Raw genomic sequence first — 23,323 nt, 5'->3', positions numbered from 1 at the left:
GTCTGATTTATTAGCTGTTTTGACATTTTTTTGAGCACTTAAAGTACTTTTTCTCCAAGTCAACAAAGATATAAGAAAATGTAACAAAAGATATAACACAACAGTGAATTGAATAGTGAAATGTCACTCAAATGCACCACGCTGAAACATGATAATCTAACATACCAAGAAATGCCAGAACTTTCTGACTGAACTGTTTTACCATCTGTTTACAGATTTCAGCAAGATGGTGACTATCCCGCATCTGAAAATCCCGTTGTTTGTGAGGCGCAGGATTCCTTCATGTGCTCACTCACTCTTGACCCAACAACAAGCTTTGTCGCCATGGTAACTGTCAGCATCTCTGATGCCGTGGCTCCACCAGTTCTGCTCAGAGTTCCTGCCCGACCTGGTGAGAAAGCCATGATTCATAGCGGGAGTCACACTAATTAAAGTAATAATTTCAGCTAATAAGTTTACCTTGTAAGACAGTGACATCCAGGTATTTGGTCATTTTTCTGGTGTTTTATATGTGTGACCACACTGTTTTAAGTGTATTACGGTTACCAATCAAAGAAGCAAGTTCCCAAACAGTCTTCTTTTTTTCCACACATGAAAGGTCCTAAGAATACATTTAGTCTATGTATGACGGTAATGCCGAACCTCTCATTGGTTAATTCTCCATTCTGACGTCCAACCTTAACATGATGGACAGATAAGGAGAAAGACCTTTCTATAGCTGCACCGTGACCGGAATACAGCTAAAAGCGTGTGTGTGCAGCCGAGCTGTGAGATCTCCGCAGTAACAGACAAGCACTTTGCATGCTGAGTTTGTTCAACCAGACCGCTTAGATGAAACGGCACGGAGCAGAAAAGAAACTGAGTAGTAACAGTCAGGCTTTTGCTGTCTTTTCACTGCACCGCTGCAGTTTTATCCTTTTGGTTCATTTAATTGAACTTCAGTGTTCTTGAAACCAAACTTGTATTATTCATGTCTTGTAAAAATAGAGCCCCCTTAATGAGGTGTCGATTTTGCATTTTCTCAGCCAAAACTCTAGGTTCGAGGCTCTCCATTTGGCGTATATGTATTTACAATGTGTTATATATTGTTTGCATCATGTAAATGGCTAAAGTGGCTGTTGCCTTTTTGTGTTTTCTCTGTATTCTTGGAAAAAGAAAACACTTTGTGGATTCAGTTTATTCAGACTCAACTGAGTTATAAGAAGCACCAGGAACTGGCACTCGAGGCTATTTCCTGTTACCTGCACTGTGTGAACTGTCATTAAGCAATGGTGCTGCAGTTGTTGTCATATTAGGGAGGGCGTAACTGTTTCCTGATCTCGATTTATGTACATGTGCAAATTAGGCTTTGTGATGAGGAGTAGAAGCACTTCATGTTCCTAATGGCGGAGTAGTGTGGGAGCAGAACGATTTGGCTGTTACTCATAATGTTTATTGATCTCTTCTCGCCCCGTGGGCATTTTTGTGGTTTTATGAGACTTAATTATCTCAGGTTGTTTGTGTCATAGTTGAACATGTGAAATGGGGCTTTGTTATCAGGCCTGCTCCACCTGTCTGATGTTTGTCTGGGTCCACGCTGCTGAGAAACCCGCCTGAAACAAGCAGCTTTTTGTACAGTAGTGTACGTTATGTGATTTATAGATTATTAGTAGCATGCTTTGATGACATTTTACTGTTAGACTAAAGTGTAAAGTGAACTTGCCTTTTATGCCTGGTTGAGAAATTAAATTGCATTCAGCTTCATTTATTTCATTTTAATAATTCAGAATTGGAGCTATCATTAGATTTGCATGGCTCTAGTGGCATACTGTCAGAGTGACAGTAAATAACAAACAGTACCAGAAGGAGGCTTTTGGCCTTGTTTTCTTTTTATGGGCCATGAGCTAAATCGGGTTGTCTGGTTGTAACCTGTGATGATGCACTCTGACAGCACTGCAGAGTAGTTTTATGAATTTGTCAGATGTGCTGTATATTGATGGTGTTGTGAAGCTTACGTTGCTGTAATCTTTTTCTCCAGAGAAACCTAGTCCTCCAGGCAACCTGTCACACACTCAGACCATCGAGGCAGAGCTGATCGTGCTCTGGGATGACCCGGCCGACTTTGACGCTGGTCCACTGAGATATGAAGTCCGATACTCCTCTGGCACCACTCACCCGGCCTGCCAGGTAAATACTAACTATTTATACTTAGAAGATTATATAAGAGGTGGAGAGTTCTACTAAGAATTTGCCGTCAATTAACAGGATTTCCTGTTTTTTTTTCTTCATACCTTTGCATGTAAAATGTCAGCTAATATTTGAAGCCTGGTTGTTCACCACAAGTCCCCCAGGTTAATCTACTGAGTGTTTTTGCTTGGATCATATCGGCTTTAAAAAAAAATTCTTGATTCATAGTGATTGTTATAAATCACATATAAATGGTAAAAATAAAATGGCCTGTATTTGTATAGCACTTTTCTAGTCCCTAAGGACCCCAAAGCGCTTTACACAACCTGTCATCCACCCATTCACACACACATTCACACACTGGTGATGGCAGCTACATTGTAGCCACAGCTGCCCTGGGGCGCACTGACAGAGGCGAGGCTGCCGGACACTGGCGTCACCGGGCCCTCTGACCACCACCAGTAGGCAACGGGTGAAGTGCCTTGCCCAAGGACACAACGACCGAGACTGTCCAATGACTTTCCCTCTCTGCTTTGGGCACTCTGCCAAGCTAAGATTTCACAATCTGCTTGAATAACATCAGTGTACTCTTAGGCATGTTTTTTTTCCTGCTTCATTTCACAATTAAAATAGATTCTTCATCAAATGCATCATGCTTCATAACGATAATAATCAGCTGCTGCATGTAGAAACAGTCCAGTTCCAGTTGCAGTTCCAGTTAAGAGGACTCTAAACAAAAGCAGCAGCCATGCTGTGACGATGGATTTGACTTAGTCATCACTCCAAGTGGACAACACCCAGCAGTCTGTGGGTACATGTGTGCATGTTCTTCAGTATTCCTTATCTGTCTCCAGGTGGTGTCTGCGCCTGGAGAGCCCAGAGTGTCTTTGGATCTGAAGCCCAAACTAAACTACACCGTTCAGGTCCGCTGCTCCGGCCCGGAAGAGCCTCCACTGTGGAGTGAATGGAGTGAACCTCACCACATCCGCCTGGATAGTAAGAGCTGCTTCCTCACAGCAGAACCTTAGGAGATGATTCATGGGACCAGCTTCTTATCTCTCTAGAATTGTTTGAAAATCACATATAGTCACTGTATTCATCAGTTGATCCGGTACTCCATTTCATATAAGAACATATAAGAAGGAAGTGTAAGAAGTTAGTAAGTGTAAGATTCATCAGGGAGTAAAGGATAATATAAGTATAAAATTATCTTTTTTTTGCAGTGAGTCTAACATTTTAAACCTGTCCTGGTGGCTGTGGGTCAACTCACATTTCTCTGAGAGGCTCATTCAGATAGGGTCAAGCACTGAGCGCAGTTATGTCCAATCCAAGCTCATTAGACTGAGTCACTGAAAAACTCATATGAGTATTTCATCAGAGGTCATTCTCCAGGTTAATGATCAGCATTAAGAGCTCATAAAAGGGATTATTTACTGTATAGTCTTTTTATTTGATCACCTGTAACAAAAACAAGAAAAACTAAAAATTAAGTTTTAATTTATTAGGCAAAATAACAAACTGAACCTATCAGATATCCTAATCAAATAAAGTTAATAGTGCACTTTACAGTTTTTGGACAGCAACAATAATTATATTTCAACATAAAAAATATTGATTTAGGTAAATACAAGTGTTAACATGGGATTGCTTTGGTAAAAACACTGAGTGTTGGTCTAATAAATCTGTCAAGCACTGTCTGTATCATTAGTGCATGCAAAACATTTTTTAAGTTATTCAACTCAAATCACAACAACAGTTGCATCAAGGTGCTGTATGTTGTAGGTAAAGACTCTACAGTAATATGAATTATGAAACTGAAAGTTGAAAAACAAGAGCAAGAACTGAGACATAACAATTGTTTGCATGAACTAAAATCAGAAGCCTTCATGTCAGCTGATCAGTGACTCATACTAAACTTGGGCTAATTGATTCCAAAAGCTTTACACAGCACAAGTGACGGCGTCTTGTTGTATTGTCACAGCAGACATATTTGTGATGTTTTTCCTAGATAATAGATACTGTTACCCAAAGACTGCCCATGTACTGTGTGTCAGTGGTACAGTAGTGTGTGTCATGGGGTTAAAAGTTTGTGAGACTCAGCAGCTCTGAGTAATCCCGCTAAAACGAGCCACACAGTCGTCCTTGTAAAACAGCAGTAATTTCGATGACGTGAGGTGTCTTGGCTTGAAGGGTGACTCAGAAACTTCTGGCTAAAACGATGCCAGAACAGAAGAACACGCCGCAGACGTCCTGCTGAAGCATTCACAAAAGTTACATTTTGAGTGAGTCAGTGCTCCTCACAGAAGTTTCAGGTGGCTGTGTGACAGGAGTCGGATAGCTCCCCTCTCGTTCTTTTAATGGCAAACTTTGACAAAGTTTTCATAATTCCATAGAAAGGTTTGTTTTTTTCTTTTGTAAAGGTCTACGTGACAACTGTGGGTGAATGAGAATGAGTCATGTGTTTGATTTGTTTGAGGGTCTTTGTTTTTGTCATCTGAGTGACATCCATTTGGCTTTGTGTCTTTTGTAAAAGGCTTTTCAAAGTATAAAAAGTTAAAAATGAGATTTCTTCTTTGAGGCAGTAAACATAACATAAAATGACGTGTTTTTTTTTCTTTCCTGCGTGCAGCGGTGAGCTACATCCCCAAGAAAGTGGTGGCTAGACCCAGGGAGAACGTAACAGTATACTGTGTATTCAACGACCACAGAATGAATGCCAGCATGGCCGTGTGGAAGCTCAACTTCCAACCGCTGCCTCCACCCACCCTGTACCACCCAGTCAACCAGTGGGTAAGAAGTACAAAAAAACCCCTCTCCCTGCAGAGGTTTTTGTGATGCTCGGAACATTTCTGTGGGCCTATTTTTAAAAGAAATACAGCCTCCAGTACAGTAAATATTTTTGTTGACCCAAACCAGGTGAGCAAGATCACATTGCATCCTTCAGAGAATCAAATGTATGACCTCCTGAGGTGTACCGAAGAGTGGAGCATCCCTTACAGCCAGATCTATGTGGAAGGTGAGCTTTGTTGGACCAGTAAAAACAAGTCTAAGTGTTATCCAATGTATTTCTCTTCCCTATTTTATAGCGAAAGTCAGTTTCTTATGTTTTAAAGTTGCTTGAAATCCATGTCCCTTCAGTGTTCATTTGACAAAGCAGAGCGGCGACTTGTGAAAGCACAACAGCGTGAACCAGAATAACCTCAGTGTGCAGGGGCTAGCTCAGGTGATGTGTTTGTGACTGTCACCCAAATTAAATTTGTTTTTCTTTGTGTGTTTCAGGAGCTGACATTGATATAAAGTGTGTAACCAACGGGGACATTGACGCCATGGACTGCAGTTGGACTCACAAACAGCCGGATAAGCTCAGATTTCAATCCAAGTAAAGCACCTTTTCCAATCCAGTTGATATTTCCGCAGTGTTTATGTTTCTTAAAAGATGCTGCATTGCTCATAAAACTTTTGTGTGATGAAAAGCTGGAAGTTACTATACACACACACACACACACACACACACACACACACACACACACACACAGACACACACACACACACACACACACACACGCACACACACACACACACGCACACGCACACAGTGTACCAGGACAACACCAGGTTCACTGAACACACCCTCGACCTGTGTGTTTAGCACTAGAGAAGCAATATCAGGAAGTTTATTTCAACAGTGGAATGTAAGTGTGAGTCGTTAGTATTATACAATACAATAGACTACAATAGTAAGTCTCCTCTCTTTAAAACCAGTGTGGCCTGACACGATTATGCAAGCTCGTTCTAACTGACTGATGTACTGCAGATGTAAGTTGTATTAAAGATGACGAGAACATCTTATTTCATGTTTCAGATCAGATTGTTTTGCTCAGACTTCAACTATTCTAGTTGTCACCAGTTCTTTAGTCTTGGTAAAGTTGTGTTTAATATTTTAATCTTTTTTTTTCCTTGAAGTAACAAATCTATGACATCACATTGGTGCATTACTGGTCCTGGAGAGACAGTCGTTATGATGTGCAAGAACAGCTCATGTGGAGACAAAAAAAGAACACGACTTCATCTGTGTCTTTTTGTTTTTAATGTCAGGTGGGCCGACCTGCCATGTGACGAGATGGAGGAGAGGGAGAGAGCGGGTGAGAATCTGGGGGAGATGAGTCCTGCCTGCATGGAGGGCAGGCAGAAAACCTGCACCATCCACCCTCTGAGGATGAACTGCTATAAACTCTGGCTGGAGTTGCCATCGCAACTGGGTCCCATCAGGTCCAAACCGGTCTACCTGTCACCTGTAGATCACGGTGAGAAAGAAGGATTCATTTTAATTAAAGAGCTCCAGGCTTATTAGATGTTCTTCAGCAGCACCGTTACTCCAGGTTTACCACAAAGAAACCGAACTTCTGTCTTTCCTGCAGTGAAGCCTCACGCACCCGCTAATGTGAAGGCAGTGAGCCACAGCAGTGGGGTCCTGGAGGTGACCTGGCAGGCTCCGCCTTTGCCAGTCGATGGTCTCCAGTGTCAGTTTCAGTACTACTCGCCATCCACCGTGAGCCCCCAGCCAAAGTGGAAGGTGAGCTTATCGCACAGTTTAGCAACCACATGCTGTGACTGAATGCTTGGTGTGGTGGGTTCACAAATCAATGATTCAAAAAAGCCTCTAAAGTTTGGAATGAATGATATTTCTACAATGATATGATACTGGATGATTGTCAGAACTCTACTGCTGTTAGCTTCCTGTGAAACACCCAGAATAAAATATGCCAAATGAAATATTTCTTTAAATGATACAGGATGCTCTGATATAACCTCAGCTTGTGTGTCTCTTATGAGATCAAACTGCAGTCCTCTGACTGAAAAATTCTCCTGGATTTGGACAAACGCTCTCATTTGTGTTCTCATCTCAAAATTTGCTCGAAATACCAAAAATATAAAGAAATCATTTTCTGTCTTTTCATAAAATAAGGAGGCTAGACAAATGTTCGCTCTGTACTGCGCAGAGCGAACATTTTCCATTAGGAATGCGTGTTGTTTCTTTAATGAGCTCCAAAAATGTCCGCAGCTTCAGGATCCTGTGCGGGTTCTGTGGGCAGAGGTCGCCGTGCCAGATATGTGCCGCGTATACGTGGTTCAAGTGCGCTGCAAGCACACCAACGGCACCGGCTACTGGAGCGACTGGAGCGAGTCTGTCTACTCCACTCCGCAAAACAGCAGAGGTAAAACATGTTATCGAAACAGCAGCGGTGGCAGCCTTGACTTCTGATATGAATGTTCGTTTCCAGTCGCATCTGACCATGTGATTTCTACTCTAATGGACATGGCGCACACAAATGCCATCTCCTAGCAGAGAAATACAAAAGTAAAGGCTGCGAGTGGATGTAATGTTTGCTAATTGATCTCCTCAGCTCCTGAACGTGGCCCTGATTTCTGGAGAATACGTCAAGATGATCCACACGGAAACCAGTCTAACATCACGCTGCTGTTTGAGGTACATACATTACAGTATTCAGCTTTTTTTTATTAAGAGTTAGGTGCAGTGATATTCTTCTTGTCTGCAGGTCCCTCTAAAAACACAAAAAGATGCTAAACGAGTATTTTCTCTGTGGCTAAACCTGATTTTTATTTATTTTTATTCCTCTGTGGGGTGAAGCTTACTATTTGATCAAATGCTATAAGAAAACACTTCAATAAAGCACACTATTCCCTATTAGGTTATTTATTAGTATCGGGAGAAATCTCTGTGCCTGATTGACTAGGGTGATAATCACTTATTGGATAGCTGTGGTCTTTGGGTATCAGTGTCCAATAATGAGGAAGAAGCCATATGAACATGACCCAGAAATGTTGCTGTCTGCATTGAGGCAAAGTGGAAACTGTTCTGCGGTCAGACAAAAGTCAAATTTAATATATATTGACGTGAAGAAATATAATGCAATCTGGCCCTTGAAGTTACTTTTTCTGTTAGGGAGGATTTGTTTGCTGTTGAGGTCAATGTTAAAATAAGTTCTTTAAAAAGCCAAAAATGATTTCATATGAAGGCAATACGAGCAGAGAGTACAAACGTGCTGAGTTTGGCTCTGTTAGTTCAGTGAGATAGTCAAAAACGAATGTGAACACTTACGTCTGCATTTTTATTTTGTTAAATACGAACGTGTCCGGATACAAAGAGAGGACCAATGTGTTTATTTGGTTATTTAATAAAAGGCTTCAGTTCAAATCTGCCTTCGCCTTTGCAGTTTTGTCGTGTTATGCAATATTTGAAATGAAAAAGCAACAACAAACAAACCACTACATTTTCAGAAATATTTGTGGGCGTTTTCTTGTTGGGGTTTTTTGTACTGCTTAAGTGGTCCTCACATGAGATGACAGTGCCAGCAGAGGCCCACAGCTCATTTAAGTTTGAGACCCCTGCTATAGACTGTCAGCAGCTCTATCAGACAGGAACTGGGACATTCCTCTCCCAAAGTCAAGCAGCTGGTCTCCCAGAAGTTCCCAGATATGCATAGTGTTGGTAAAATAACTACACGTGTTAACCATCTTTTGTATGATGCAAAGCTATTCAAGGCCACTATTTAGAATATTCTTATGAATAAAGTTCAGTAGGAACTACTAAGCTTTGGCCATATTGACCCTTGTTTTCAATGCTTAAATGTTCTCAATTTGTTTTGTAGAATTTCCCACCTTCTGGGAATTCCTATTGTGTGGATGGATTTATAGTCCAGCGTCGGTCCTCAAGCGGATCTGTGCTGAGGGAGAAGATCGAGCTGACGTCCTCCTACAGCTTCGAGTGGAACCAGGAGCTCCAGACTGTGACTGTGGAAGCCTACAATAGTTTGGGGACCTCCACAGACAACATAAACATGACACTGGAGAGACAGCCCAAAGGTGAGTGAGTGAGAATATAACAGGACGTGTGACCAGTCACACACTCAGTGAATTTATTCTATTAGGCGATGTTCTTGTCACTCTAGCCTGAGGCTGTTCTTAATCAATCAATCAATAATATCCCTCATCATCCTCATTATATTAGTATTCCAAAAGAAGCTCAGTGTGATCATGCTGGAGGCTGTCAAGTTTTAGATAAAGAATAAAATAAATCACATAAGCCATATATTGATATAATATCTTTAAATCAATCCAGGATTTCATCAAGAGACAGGCAGTTTTAACAATCTCAGGCTTCACGTTCCTCTGAAAATATAAACCTTAGCTGAGATCAAAAGTGTTCTTGAACACTGAAAAATGTACAGGCTCACAAAAGCAAGGGCAAGATTCTTAGCAAACAGTCCATGAACCTTTCATCAGTTCTTACAGATTTATGGACACTCAAACGTGCACAGACACAGGTGCAGATTTACAGGAAAGAAAAGAACAAGGTGGTCAGTGGTGTCCATTCATGGCAAAATACTTACTGGAAACATCATTTTTGCCAGCGCTTTAATAATCACCAAGGCTTGTATGTTGAGATTTTGACAAGCCCAAGATGAACTCATGTTTCTGTATGTGTTTATTTGCCAGTGTGCTTCTGCCCCAGCCTCATAACACATGCTCGAAATATTTGGCCTTAAAGCAGAGGCCACAAACATCCATTTAGTTTAAGACTACATCTAAAATAATTATCTCTGGGAGCTCATAAGAGCCATGATACCAACATCCATTAGTTCTAGTGCAGTGAGTGCTAAGAGTAATCGGAACATAGGAAACAAGGCTGATGTCTAGTGTGTGTGTGTGTGTGTGTGTGTGTGCGTGTGTGTGTGTGTGTGCGTGCGTGCGTGCGTGCGCGCGTGTTTGTGTAACATTTTTCTCTTCCTTTAATCATGATTCAGAGAATAACTGTCAGAATAAATTAATTGTCCATAAAGCTGGACTGTTTTCATGATTTGATTATTAGAGAAGAGTTTTATTAGCAGCAACCTGAAGACGAGAGCACAGCAAATTTGTGGTAAATCATTGAGCACCTGACTTAGAAATCTCCTTTGGTGGAGTTCCACACAGAGCAAAAGGACTAACAAGCATCAAGTGGATATGCATTTGTATTTCCACACCAGTTTTCTTCTGCCCACAAACTTGAATTAAACAGGTTTTACTCGGAAAATTCTTTAAATTTATAAGCGCCTTCACTTTATTCTGGTTGCAGTGAGTTACAGCAGCATAATCAAGCTGGCATAACAAATCTCACACTGAATAAGAACTGTCGAAAACTCTCTAGCAATTAAAAAGTCAAGTCGTGTAGGTTAGGACGACTTAAATTTGCACACAGCAAAAAAGGAAGATCAGTGGTTCCCACATTTCAGCTCCGAGATTATTCCACAAAACACTTTTCCAAAAGGTGGAAAGGCGCTTAATTGAATTGGTCTTTGCTGAAAAAACATACATCTAATTTTAGTTTGCTTGTATGTTTGGTGTAATTGGAAGTGAAATGAATTTTATTTGTTGTTTTTCTTCTTTTTTTGGTGGCTGATTTTTGAAAGCATTGTAAATACATTTCCCTGCAGGAACAATTAAATGACACATCGACCACTTTGAAATTAAGAGACTCTTTTCTGTCAGTTATGCTGTTTCACTTTCCTCTATCATTAAAAAATCTCTGTAAAATATTCAAATTCAAATATTCAGATTCAGATTCTGGGGGTAACTAAAATTGCTTTGGCTCAGTTTTTCACAGCTGTTTGCAAGAGTCTTTTTTTCTTTTAACGTTTAATGTGTAGTGAGATTAGTGCACATTCGTGCTCCTGTCAGCAGCAACTTTAAATAAATAGTCATGATTACACACGTGCACGTGCTAGCATCACTGTCCTGAATGCTCCTTAAGTTGGTAGCTGAAGCTCAGTGAGCGTTATTCAGCCTTCGATGTTGACAGATGAGAGAAAAGAAAAGAAAAGCAAAGAAAAGCCACTGTGAATGTCGAGGTCATCTGACCCTGGATGAATTCAGTTGTTTCTTTCTGCACTGCAGGTCGCTGCGTGCGTTCATTCCACGTGTTGCTTATCAACAGCACATGTGTGTCACTGTCATGGAGCCTGTTGGAGAACAGCTTGGTGCCTCTGTTCATGGTGGTCGAGTGGTTGCCACACAAGCAGCAGGACTCTGGGCCAAGAGCAGAGACGTGGGCCAGACTGCACTACACTGATCACCCCGTCTATCTGAGAGGTAGTACATTCTCTTCTTTGTTAGTTGCACTGTTATTTCAGAGTCTGGTTATGTTAAGGTAAACTAAGCTGTAACAATTTACATTTATCCCATCAGGTGATTTTTTTGCCTCAGAGGAGTACGGCTTTTTCTTGTACCCTGTGTTTGCTGAGGGAGAAGGGGAGCCGATTTACACTTTAGGTATGCTCACTGCGCACGGGTTGTGTCATCTGCAGCACTAAAGGATGACAAAATGCCTCTTGTTGTTCTCGCAGTTAAAGCTCTCATGTGTGTTACAGCCACCAGAGGAGATCCTGAGGCCTACATGATGCTGATGATCATCTCCTTTCTTTTCATCATCCTGTTTGTCACCCTGGTTCTCTCCCAAAACCAGTAAGAGCTATTCCAGAAAAATGTATTTACAAACTGACACAAATGTGTAAGAGGGTAAAGCGATAAAACATTCAGACTTTTTGCAAAAAAACCTCTCTGGCCATTTTTCAGTGATGTGACTCAGGAACAGGAGAGACTGTGACATTAATCTTTAGCGCTCACCAATCAAAAGTCGTCAATTAGTAAATTACATTTGTCTGGACAGGCCTGGATGTACTGTAAACTGTAGCTTGCCTGGTTTGTGGAGGTACACAGCCAGAACATGATAATTCTAGGGTTCACCGTTTGATCTTGTAAAACTAACCCTGAATATACACGATTAGTTTTTTTTATCCGAACAGACACCTGTAAGAAATGATATATGATAGTAATTTCTATGGTGCAGTCTAATTAAGGGCACAGAGACACTGACCATGAAAAATTAGTGGTGTGACATTTAACAGGTCACCAGGGTGTAATTACGCTTGATGTTGGCTGATAAAAGGTGGAAAAATTAGAGCCGAGAGAGGAAGGGGAAAGGAGCGTTTAGGCATCAAATGTCTAACATGAATATCTGCTACATTTCCAGGATGAGAAAGATTGTATGGAAGGATGTTCCCAATCCAAGGAAGTGTTCATGGGCTAAAGGAATAGACTTCAAAAAGGTATGAAATGTACACTGTGAATGTCATTGTTGACTCATCCGTTTACTAACCCTAAAATCTTAACATCTAGGTCATACTAGCCCTAAAGAACAACATCATGTGAAAGAAGCTAATTTGCACTGTTTTCAAATAAAAATAGAGAATTTTGATCAGTGTTTCAATCTGCATGCTGGAAAATGACTAAGGTAGCTTAGTGTAAGTCGGAGAAAGTCTGACTCTGACAGATGCTGTTACCTGCCAACACAATCGCTTATTAACATGATCTTATTTTCTTAAAGAGCGAGTGGAACCTCACATATACCTTTTGTTAAATTACAAGTGTTTTACAAGTGTTACAATTACAAGTGATTGTTTTTAACTTTAGATTTTGTGTCAATTAAAAAGAGACCAGAGATATCTCAGCCAAAAAAGAATTATTCAAAAAAGTGCCGCACAAAGGTTGGAGGTTAATCGAGAAAATCACTCTGCAGAGGCACACACATGCAAAGGTGATTTGTGATTAGACACAGGCAGGGACAAGATACAAGCAGAACTAATGAAGATGTGGCAGAAAATCGCAAAGGAGACAAAAACAAAGACAGGAAGTAAATACAAAAAGAGACACATGAGACAGGAAACCATCAAAGTAAACAGGCAGTAGTCAAAAGACACAAAACACTGATAACGGGGACAGGAAACACTTGAAAACAATCATAATAACAGAAAGATAGAGAGAAAAGAAATGAAGGAAATAAAAAAAGACGAGAAAGCAGAAACTAAAAACAATAAAATACCAGGAAAAGGAGCAAGAGCACTGAAATGAATCGATTTAAAAACACTTACCATGCAAGTTCTTCAGTAGTTCCTGTCTATCTTGATAAATAAAGAGGCAGAAGCACGATGACTTTGTAGCTACCTGTGGACAACATGTTTGTCATGCATGTTTGTCGCCATCTGTAGGTTATTAATGCTTGTGAGCGGTTTGCTACCGTCAGGGATCAGTACAGCAAGAAAATATGCATTTAGTCTCTTCTTAACGGTCTTTTCCATCATAAGTGGATTCTCTGCAGTGTTTTCTCGTGGCCATATGCTTCATTATTCATCAGCTCTGAAACTTTCTCCAGGTGGACACCTTTGACTATCTGTTCCGACCTCAGGAAGGTCTGCCGGTCTGGCCGCTGCTCATGCCCTCTGAGAACATCTCCCAGGTCATTATAGTGGACAAAGTTCTGACTACGGCCCTGATCCAAAACCCACTTCCAGACCCTGCAGATGCCTTAGCTGGCTCCCATTCGCCTGGGTTTGACCTGAATGTCGATCAGTTCATGGAGAATGAGACTCTCCCTGTTGAGGGTCCTTCTTCAGCTGTTCTGGATATGTTAACTACTTCAAGCCCAAGAGCAGATGATCTGCAGCCAGCTGATCCCTCAGTGGACCAACATCCAGGTAGCACCGACAACTCTGGGCAGTCTTCAGTCACTTACACTGCTGTTCTGGTCTCCAATCCCGGTCAGGACCAGCAGCCCCCCATTCATCTGCCTTACAAGGATGGTAGTGATAACAGCTCAAGCGATGAGGGAAATTTCTCTGCCAACAACTCTGACATTTCGGGATCTTTTCCCGGTGGCCTCTGGGAGCTGGAAAGCTGTCGTGGTTTGGAGATGGATGACCCAAGGCGCTCCTGCTCGAACAACTCTGTGGAGGAGCTTTCTCAAACATCAGATCAAGAAGACGAGCATGGCGTGAGACGGGAGAAGGACTTGTATTATCTAGGAATGGACTACCCAGCAGAGGATGAGGAGAGTGAGAAAGACGACGAGCAGAGTGAAGACGAAGAAGCCAAAGTGGAGCTGCTTAAAAGTACTCCTTTGAACAGAGGGCACTGTTCCGTGGAGTTGCATCCTTTGCTCAGTCAAGATAACCCGAGCGAGCCCGGGATCCTGCCGTCACCGTCGACGTGTGGCTTCGCCATGCCATACCTGCCTCAGTTCAGAACTGCTACGTGCACAGTGCAACACACACAACTTGAACCCAGCTGTGATTAACGTGTGCACCATTAAATCCATAATGTGACGCATCAGCATTTGCCAAAGCTGATTTGCATCTGTTCCTTTGGGCATAATGAGGTGTGAGGCCAGAAAAAGTAAAAAAAAAAAAAAAGAATTACCTCAAGCTTTGTATGATTGCAAGTTAATGTTCATCAATGCTGCTATTGTGTGCTGTTGGAAAAGACATCAGGAGGGCACAAGCCTCAGGAGAAGGCATTTCTTTCTTTCTTTGTTGGGCATTAAAACCCAGATTTTACTGTGTCATACTGCAACTGTGCCGTATCTGTGGCTGATGTTAAAAAAAGTAGAGCTACAGGCAAGGCTGCGCAAGCAGCATACCGGTCTTTGAGAAGAAAGGAAAAAAGAGGTCTTACAATAGGCGTACAACCGATTACGCACAGGTGGTCATACCATACATGCTCAGAATCAAAGGGTGCTCTTTGTGCCTACGTTTGCACTCCCATATTACAGAAAACCATTCTTTTCATTCTCACTACTGATTCCTTTTTGCTACATTCACAGAAAGATTAAAGAGTTTCACAGAGAATGGAAAAAAAAAACAAGGAAGCGAGAGAGAAAAAAGGCTCATCATCTGCATATTTTCAGCTTTCTTGGCACACATTTGAGTGTAAAGTAAAAGCAACGCTTGGATGTTGCTTCAAAGCTATTGGTGTGACTAAATGAGAACAGCTGAAGGTGGTGAATTACTGCAGGCAACGCTTTTGGACACTTCATGTACTGCAGTGTAGCTTTTGTATCAACATCTGCATGGACTATCTCAGCCATCAAACCATCAAGCCTTTTTGCACTTTGTGCTTTAACGTGTTTAAGAGTTTGTTCCAGTATGTGAGAAACGTGGCGTCTATTTTTGTGCTATAGTTTTGCTTGACAACTTAACTGGACAGCTTCTTTATTCTGTAAGAAAATGAAAAAGATTAAAGAAGGAGAATCCTGAGGATGTTTAAATTGAAAAGTAATGAAAATATAAAAATATGATTGACAGAAATTGTTGTTCTAAATGGAGAATGTTGTCTATTTTTCATGGTGAAATAAAGTATTTATTGTAAGTGTGGTTTTTTTTTGTATCACAGGGACTGTTATAAGGTTCACACTGCATGGAAATACAGATACAAAAATAAACTTTTCTTATCAATACACAACAGCTAACACTGAACTGCAGTAATAGTCTCCCACCTTGTGGCTGGAACCAGTAAATACATTAAAATTTCATCAGGCTAAGGTTTGTGTGTCACTTCAGTCAAATATATAGGTAACTACCACACACAGTAAATTTCATAAATTAAATGTGATAACTTTTGTCAATATTTTAGCTGTTGAAAAAGGGTCTGTCTGCATAGTCATGTTACTTCTCCAGCCTGATTGCTGTATGCCCTCATATACACAATTTGAAGTTATTACTAGGTGTCTGATACACATTATTCAAATTTTTTAATGAAGGACAGTATTTGCTGATCAATTCATTCAATACCTTCCTCATATTCAAAATATATAAGCCATACAGAGGGTTTTTATTGTCCAACATGATTACCTGATTCATTTAAAAAGAAATTGTATTTAGTCATCACGTTACAAACCAAAAAAGTCTCACTTGAAATGTATTTGTTTTCCCCTCTGCACAACACAGACAAGTCGATCTCTCCTTTCTTTAAACCACAGGAGCTGTTAACACAGACTGATCGTCTAATAAATAAAATGTAATAACCTGTAAAAAAAACAATGCAAAAAGTGCAAAAAACTGCACTAATGTGCACCATAATTAATCTGATGACCAAAAGCCTGAAAACAGCCTGAAGATTGAGGCAGGAGTCGTCAAATTCATGAAGAATCTGTTGTCAAGAAGGAGTATCGCGTAAATGCAGTTGCATCTTTCATCCACAAGGTGACAGAGAAGCACTGTGGAAGGAGCCCAGCGGGCTCCTACTTTAGTGATGTCAGGGAGGTTGTATCCTTAAAGGCCCTTTAAGCTTTTGTATTTCCCAAAGAAGGACATGGTGGTGAGAATGGCTGCTAGCTTTGGCAAGGAGATGCTTTTGAAAGCACAGAGGCCATGTCAGAATATGATAGAGTAACAGAACCACCAGATAGCGGAGAAACTGTGGATATGATTATGTATCATTATCATATATGGTTATTTATAAGTTTGCTCATTGTTCTATTCGCTGATCTGAAGCTACTGCAGGGCTTCAAAAAACTACATCCCACTTGTGATCAAACCGATCTGAAGTCAAATACAAACTACCAGAGTGATGCTATGTCTAGCCAGATGACCCAGATTCCCCAGAAGCCCCCCAGCATTGGACCTCAGTATCTGCTTCATGATGTGCAAACCAGCTGCTTTACAAAGGGGGTGTGAGACAAAACGGCCTGAAGGGAAAGTGCTGCATATGTGAACGTTCTGTGGTGCCCTGCTGATCTCTCAGCTGTGACACATTAACCACACATATAAGCGTTCAAAAAGGTGACTGACCGCCCACCAAGAAACCCTTACTGTAATAAATTGTATGAAAAACGGAAATGCTTTTTGATCACAACTAAAGCTTGATTTAGACTGTATAGAAAGAAGATTTCACAAGCTGATTAAGTCTTTGAACTCACACCACACTAAATAAAGTAGGAGTATGTAATCTCGTTCTTGACATCAAGATTTTGCTCATTAGTGGAAAATGGAGTAAAGTGGACTCTGGTAGAAAAATAAGATTATGCTTAATAACTCACATTTTGAAGGTCGCATGAGATGCTGGACTTTCCTGGCAGAAATTAGTCTGTTCAGAGTCATGGCCGCAAGTGTTTTTTCAAAATATGTTTTTCCTCTAAAACAGTCATGCTTACAGGGGCTGTGATGATAATATATGTATTCTTAAATAACATGTAGAACATTTATTTTGTTCTTATTCTGCGCAGATGCTTCTTTACCTCCCTGGAAATTAAACTTTCTTCTAAAACATCTCAGATGTCTTCAGTTTATGTAAACATAAGCATGTAGGAGTCTAATGGAGAATCGGTTGTAGAGAAAAGGTTTTCTTGTACATTACATCCTGCCATCGAGATGTCAGACTTCCGACCGGTGGCACTGACGTCACATCTTATGAAGACTCTAGAGCTGCTCTTCCTCAACCTCCTCCGACCACAGGTACAACATGCCCAGGACCCACTACAGTTTGCATACAAGGCGGGTGTCGGAGTGGAGGATGCCATCCTGTACCTCCTACACAGAGCCCACTCACACCTGGATGGGGGAAAAGGCACGGTCAGGATCCTGTTTCTTGACTTTTCCAGTGCCTTTAATACCATCCGGCCCTGTATGCTTCAGGAAAAACTGAACAGGATGGAGGTGGACCCCTGCCTGGTGGCTTGGATCTCCGACTACCTCACCGACAGACCACAGTACGTCAGGCTGAAGGACATCACGTCTGACACTGTGGTCAGCAGCACAGGAGCACCACAGGGAACTGTGCTGTCCCCTCTTCTCTTCACCCTGTACACCTCTGACTTCTGCTACAACTCTGAATTATGCCATATTCAGAAGTTTGCAGATGACACGGCCATCATGGGGTGTATCTGGGATGATCAGGAAGAGGAGTACAGAAGTCTGGTGAGGAACTTTGTCGCATGGAGTCACACAAACCACCTGCAACTCAACACCTCAAAGACTAAGGAACTGGTTGTGGACTTCGGGAGGTCTAGAGCAGGTCCACTGCCGGTTCAGATAGAGGGGGAGGAGGTGGAGGTGGTCAACAAGTACAAGTACCTCGGGCTGTGGGTGGACAATAAACTGGACTGGTCATGCAACACAGAGCACCTATATAAAAAAGCCCAAAGCCGACTGTACTTCCTCAGGAGGCTGAGGTCTTTTAACATCTGCAGGAAGCTCCTGAGGATGTTTTACCAGTCGGTGGTTGCTGGAGTACTTTTCTATGCTGTGGTGTGCTGGGGGAGCAGCACAGCAAAGAGGGACTCATCCAGGCTGGAGAAACTGATCAGGAAGGCTAGCTCTGTGGTCGGCATGAAGCTGGACACTCTGGTGACAGTGGCAGAGAAAAGGACATTAAAGAAACTGATGGACATTATGGACAATGCTGGGCATCCTCTGCACACGGCCATTAACAATCAGAAGAGTCTGTTCAGTGACAGGTTGCTTCTCCCCAAGACAAGAACTAACAGACTTAAAAACTCCTTTGTCCCACACGCCATCAAACTGTTTAACTCCTCTCTGGAGGGGAGAGGGAGGGGAAACAGGAGGACAAAGGAGGGGGGAACAACTAAGCTGTAGTGCCTCTTCACCTCACTGTACAATACCTTGTGCAATACTTTTTGTAAATAGTCAACAGTGCAATAGACTCAATACTTGAAATGTGCAATTCACTTGTATTTTTATTTTTTATTCCTATTTATTCTATTTATCCCCTTTGTATATTTTATTTATATTTGTCTCTGTATTTATATATATGTGTGTGTGTGTGTGTGTGTGTGTGTGTGTGTGTATATATATATAACAATTCTGTAACTGTAACTTCGGTCGTTGCTGTGCTTTTTTTGGAAGTCGAATTTCCCAGAGGAACCCACCCGAGGGATTAATAAAGTCCTATCTTATCTTATCTTATCTTAGCATTGGCAGACCAGACTTCTTTGCATTTGCAGAGTATCCCCTGTGAAACCAGCTCCCTGTTTGGATCATGGGGACTGACACCCTCTCTACTTTTAGGCTTTGGTTTGAAACTTTCATTATGGTTAAACCTGATCAGGAACTTCCCCTTGATGGACAGTGAGTCCTTCCTTTTTACTCAATTTGCGCTTAAACACAAGTCTACATTTAATTATTAGTTATTATTAATCTCTGCCTCTCTTCCACTGCATGTCTTTTGTCCTGTCTTCCTCCTCTGGAGTTTTTTTTCCCCACTCTCGCCAAAGCACTTGCTCACAGGGGGTTGTCTGAGTTTGGAGTCTTCTCTCTCTTATTGTAGGGTTTTTACCTTACAATATCAAGCTCCTTAAGTCGATTGTTTTGTTGTGTTGTGATTTTTCGCAACATAAATAAAACTTCTGACCAGAATTTGTCCAGTTTAAGGTTTTTGGTTGCAAACTAAAAGTCACCAAGCCACCAAAATAATTCTTCAAGTTGGAGAAGATACCATTTAGCACCCAATAAAGTTGATTCATGAAAATTTTCATCAGCCTTTTTTAGTCTCAACTGGCAGCAGGTTTCCCAAACCTTATAAACAGTACAGTTACATAACAGTGAAAACCAGCAACAATGCATAATAATGAGCTGAAACTTTTACATTAGAGGTTTAAGAGAAATTCAAATGGTGTCAGCAGTATGTTTAGCCCAGGAGGAGCTAGGTTCTAAAATGCAGATGCAATGCACGGTGATTAACTGTGGTTAGGAAACACCCACTTTTGTTTAATTACAAGTGTTTACAAAAATCCTCTGGATTTTCCCAGACAGAGCGGTTACAATTAGTCATTTTGTGTAATACCAGATGGCCGGTGAGTGTGCCCAAAAAGAGAGAGAAAAAAGAAAATTAAGAAAATAAAAACTAAGCTGGCAATCCATGAAATGTTTACTGTTGTTTAGACCAAGTACTGATACTATTACTTGTGATGTGTTAGGTTGATATAACAGAATGACTTTATTAGATTTGTGAAAAGGTTTTGCACACCATGGCCTTGTCGCCCTGACCGTCAGTGAACTGACAGATTGCTCTAAACTGCAAATACGTCTGCATGTTCTGACATCACTCTTCATGCTCCAGCTGTTGTCATCAACCCCGTTAATGTGAATCGGGAGAACGATTTAGCAGCTCCTCATTGTAAATCCCTCATTGATTGCCTGGCATTCATTTGTGCACTGATCGTGACAGGCTTTATCCACTGATGTTTGCCCAAGTTGGCTTTGAAGGTCTTAACATCTGGGTTAAAGGTCAAAATGTGACAAGTTCACCAAAAAAATAAGAAGATAACAACTGAAATGAGGCAAATCTGCTGGTTTAGAGCTGTGTGTGTGCTTTGCATTGGATATTATCTCTATAAATAAAGAAAAGTTGGTTTGGTTGCGAGAGACCGCTGCACTGCATGCTGAAAAGATTTGGAGTTTTAGGAATGTCTTTCTTTCCCTTGCTGTAATCTCCAGAGAGAGCTCAATGGTATAAAGTCAGCGTTATCAACATTCGTGAGGATCGACAAGGAAATATCAAACAAATGTGGTAACAATATGTGTAACAACAGGTGAGCAGAGCAGAGCAAACAAGGGAAAGCAGAGTAAGGAAGAAAGCATGTGGACAGAAGCCGTACTGCCCTCCAAGCTGTTTGCTGCCCTTTGCTATCTCGTCAAACACCTGCGATATTTCAGAGCAAGAATTTTACCAGTGATCTATCCTAGGTACTGTATACAACTTCAAGAGCCTTGATACAATAGGGCAGGTGTTACAGATGAACTAGAGACCAATATTATTTATTCCTCAAGAATTTTATCTTCGCTTTAGAGTTTCCAGAGGTGCCGGATCGCCAATGCATTGCGTACATAAATATTTATTTTGCACATTCTAGTTCAAAGAGAAACTTCTTGTATTTTCCCTCATTTTACACCACATTACTGAAAAGCAGTACTACGTTTACTAAAAAACTGTTGTAATATCTTCTGTGGGTGGGGATGAACATTTTAAAAGTCCCAGAAAATAACATGGTCAAATATGCATGTAATCCCACTTGAGACTGCTATACACTGACCAAACTATAAATGGCCAAAGTTCAGCCACATTGCAAGTCCACTGAGGCCACATGGCTGTCTAGCCTTTCCCCTTCTCACAAACATGCTCCCCATGCCCCCCTTCCAAAACAACCCCTCCCGAGAGTAATTTAAATTCGGTTAAATAGCCCATATTCCTAGTAATTAAAGCTCTGCTGGTTTCAGACCGCACATCTAGATTCCAGGACTTTCGTGATCATAACCTTCCAAAATGTCAAAGTGATGGATATCATCCAGCAGCTCATCCTCATTGTCATTGTGATCCATTATTCTGCTTCTTTGAAAAAGTGGAAAACAACCATTACCCTACATATTCACAGGGCACGCACAGACATTCAACCAAATTTTCCCCAATCTTTTGCAAAACCTTTTTGTCCACTTGTTTGTAGGTGAAAACGTGAGATGCACATGAGATTTTGAAAGTGACCTGGGGCAGCCTTTTCACCCAGCTTTGTCTGTTATAAGTGGGTCGAATAAACGAAATGCCTCCACATCAGTCAGAATGTGTGTCACAAAGCATGCTTGTCTCTAGCTAACAGGGTGAAAGAGGCTCGGCTGAATGGCCCCCTTTTTTCACTCTGACACTCAATTAAAGCCTAATTGGTTTGGGGTCCATGCAGGCATGTAGCAAGGCAACACCCCAGGCTTCCGTGCACTTGTTCCCTATTTTCTGACTCCCCCCTCCAGAAATATCCCTTTGATCTGTGAGCAAACAGAGTAGGTTGTAGGCCAAGGAGCTGACAGCTTATTTCTCCATGAAGATAGGCAGCAGTCTGAGACAAATTTGAATGTTTTTACATTTCATTTGAATCCCAAATTAAATGGGCACTGAGAGTAATACCCTAGGATCACTGGTATACACGTGACGATATGTAGTCAAGTGCTAATATGGATCCACAGTATAAGCACAGTTAATTTGTCTTTATATTTTATGTGTGTGTGTGTGTGTGTGTGTGTGTGTGTGTGTGTGTGTGTGTGTGTGTTTTACTATCATGGATTATTGGAAGGTCTCCTAAGATCACTGCTCCTCATAGGCCCACACATTCATGATATAGAAGAAATATCAGTGTGGTTATGACTTGTTTTTACTAGTGTAGTCATGCAACTCCTACATTATACTTTGGTTTTTAAGTCTCACAGGAAAAGTGAAGTAGTTAATTTCACTTCTAATTATATTTCACCATTTAACAGTTCAAGGTGCTTAAAGTATGTAAGGTAAAGACTATAAAATATTTGAGGCACCTGCCATGACTGGTTAAGGGGAAGAAAGTTTGTGGACAAAACACATTAGAATAGGGATAGTTTCTCATTGTCTCACATGTAGACACCCAGCAGCCTGAACCCATTGCAGCTTAACTAATAGATGATTCAGAGTCACCTAATCCATCCCTAACCATGAACTTGATCAACAAGGAAAATTTCAAGACTAATCTTAAAAAAAACTTTCTCCTGAATCCAAACTATGAGCTGGTTCTATGGAAAGGGGCCCAACTGCACTTCCGTCCCAGTCTACTTTCAGAAACTCTAAGAACTGCATGTAAGCCTGTGGTGTTAAACCTGTGGTTTCAGAGCAAAGTGCTTTGTTTAGATATTATAGTATTATAGTACTATGAGATTTTTAAGACATAATGGGTCCTGATCTTTCAGGACTTTGGATGTGAGACAAAAGATTTAAGACTCAGTTCAACAGGGAGACATCAAAGAGAAGCTAATGTTGGGATAAATAACATCTGTCTCTTTAGGAAAAATTAGTACTAGACTAGCTCAGTGTTAAAATAGCATATGTCCAAACTAGTTTTTTAGCATCATCCTGAGACAGAGTATTATAAAACTAATACTGACGTGTTATACTTCAGGATTTCTTGAAACTCAAAGTATCTACAAAGTTTTCTGCTAACAAAATGCAGATCTGACACGTTAAACTGTGGAAAGACAATGATTAATAATCGTGTTTCCATTTTCTTTTTTACTAGTAAAGAAAGTAAACACTTTCTTTACATGCCAAGTTGGCATACCGCAGCTTCTTACGCTCAAATGCTTCCTCAATTGCTTCCTCCCACGGTACCGTCAGCTCAATGACATACACAAGTTTTTGGGAGTTAGACCAAAGGTCGCAGAGTAGTTGTTATGATCTCTGTGGGAAAAATTAGCCTCTGAGCCAAGTCCACTTGCATCTGCCAATCCCTGGCAACCTTCAG

General features: G+C 41.1%; 1 protein-coding gene across 2 annotated transcripts in view; it reads left to right on the top strand.

Annotated features, from left to right (window-relative positions):
• Positions 1-15,426, top strand: part of lepr (leptin receptor) — a 42,514-nt gene extending 27,088 nt beyond the window's left edge. For both annotated transcript variants that reach the window (XM_085436324.1, XM_085436325.1), the window contains exons 6-21: positions 216-391; positions 2,018-2,166; positions 3,021-3,162; positions 4,796-4,956; positions 5,083-5,182; positions 5,446-5,545; positions 6,262-6,470; positions 6,585-6,739; positions 7,229-7,382; positions 7,572-7,654; positions 8,838-9,051; positions 11,122-11,316; positions 11,413-11,496; positions 11,595-11,688; positions 12,257-12,332; positions 13,436-15,426. In XM_085436324.1, the coding sequence (XP_085292450.1) occupies positions 216-391; positions 2,018-2,166; positions 3,021-3,162; positions 4,796-4,956; positions 5,083-5,182; positions 5,446-5,545; positions 6,262-6,470; positions 6,585-6,739; positions 7,229-7,382; positions 7,572-7,654; positions 8,838-9,051; positions 11,122-11,316; positions 11,413-11,496; positions 11,595-11,688; positions 12,257-12,332; positions 13,436-14,356 (3,013 nt within the window). In that variant the 3' untranslated portion in view covers positions 14,357-15,426. The remainder of the gene's footprint in view (positions 1-215; positions 392-2,017; positions 2,167-3,020; positions 3,163-4,795; positions 4,957-5,082; positions 5,183-5,445; positions 5,546-6,261; positions 6,471-6,584; positions 6,740-7,228; positions 7,383-7,571; positions 7,655-8,837; positions 9,052-11,121; positions 11,317-11,412; positions 11,497-11,594; positions 11,689-12,256; positions 12,333-13,435) is intronic.
• The last annotated feature ends 7,897 nt before the right edge of the window (positions 15,427-23,323 follow it).

The sequence above is a fragment of the Copadichromis virginalis genome, linkage group LG17 (assembly GCF_057382275.1).
Source record: "Copadichromis virginalis isolate Kocher_CV1m ecotype Utaka linkage group LG17, C_Virginalis_male_GT1.1, whole genome shotgun sequence".
Classification (NCBI taxonomy): Eukaryota; Metazoa; Chordata; class Actinopteri; order Cichliformes; family Cichlidae; genus Copadichromis; species Copadichromis virginalis.
Note: the sequence above shows the minus strand (reverse complement) of the source record. Positions and strands in the feature narration are given on the sequence as shown.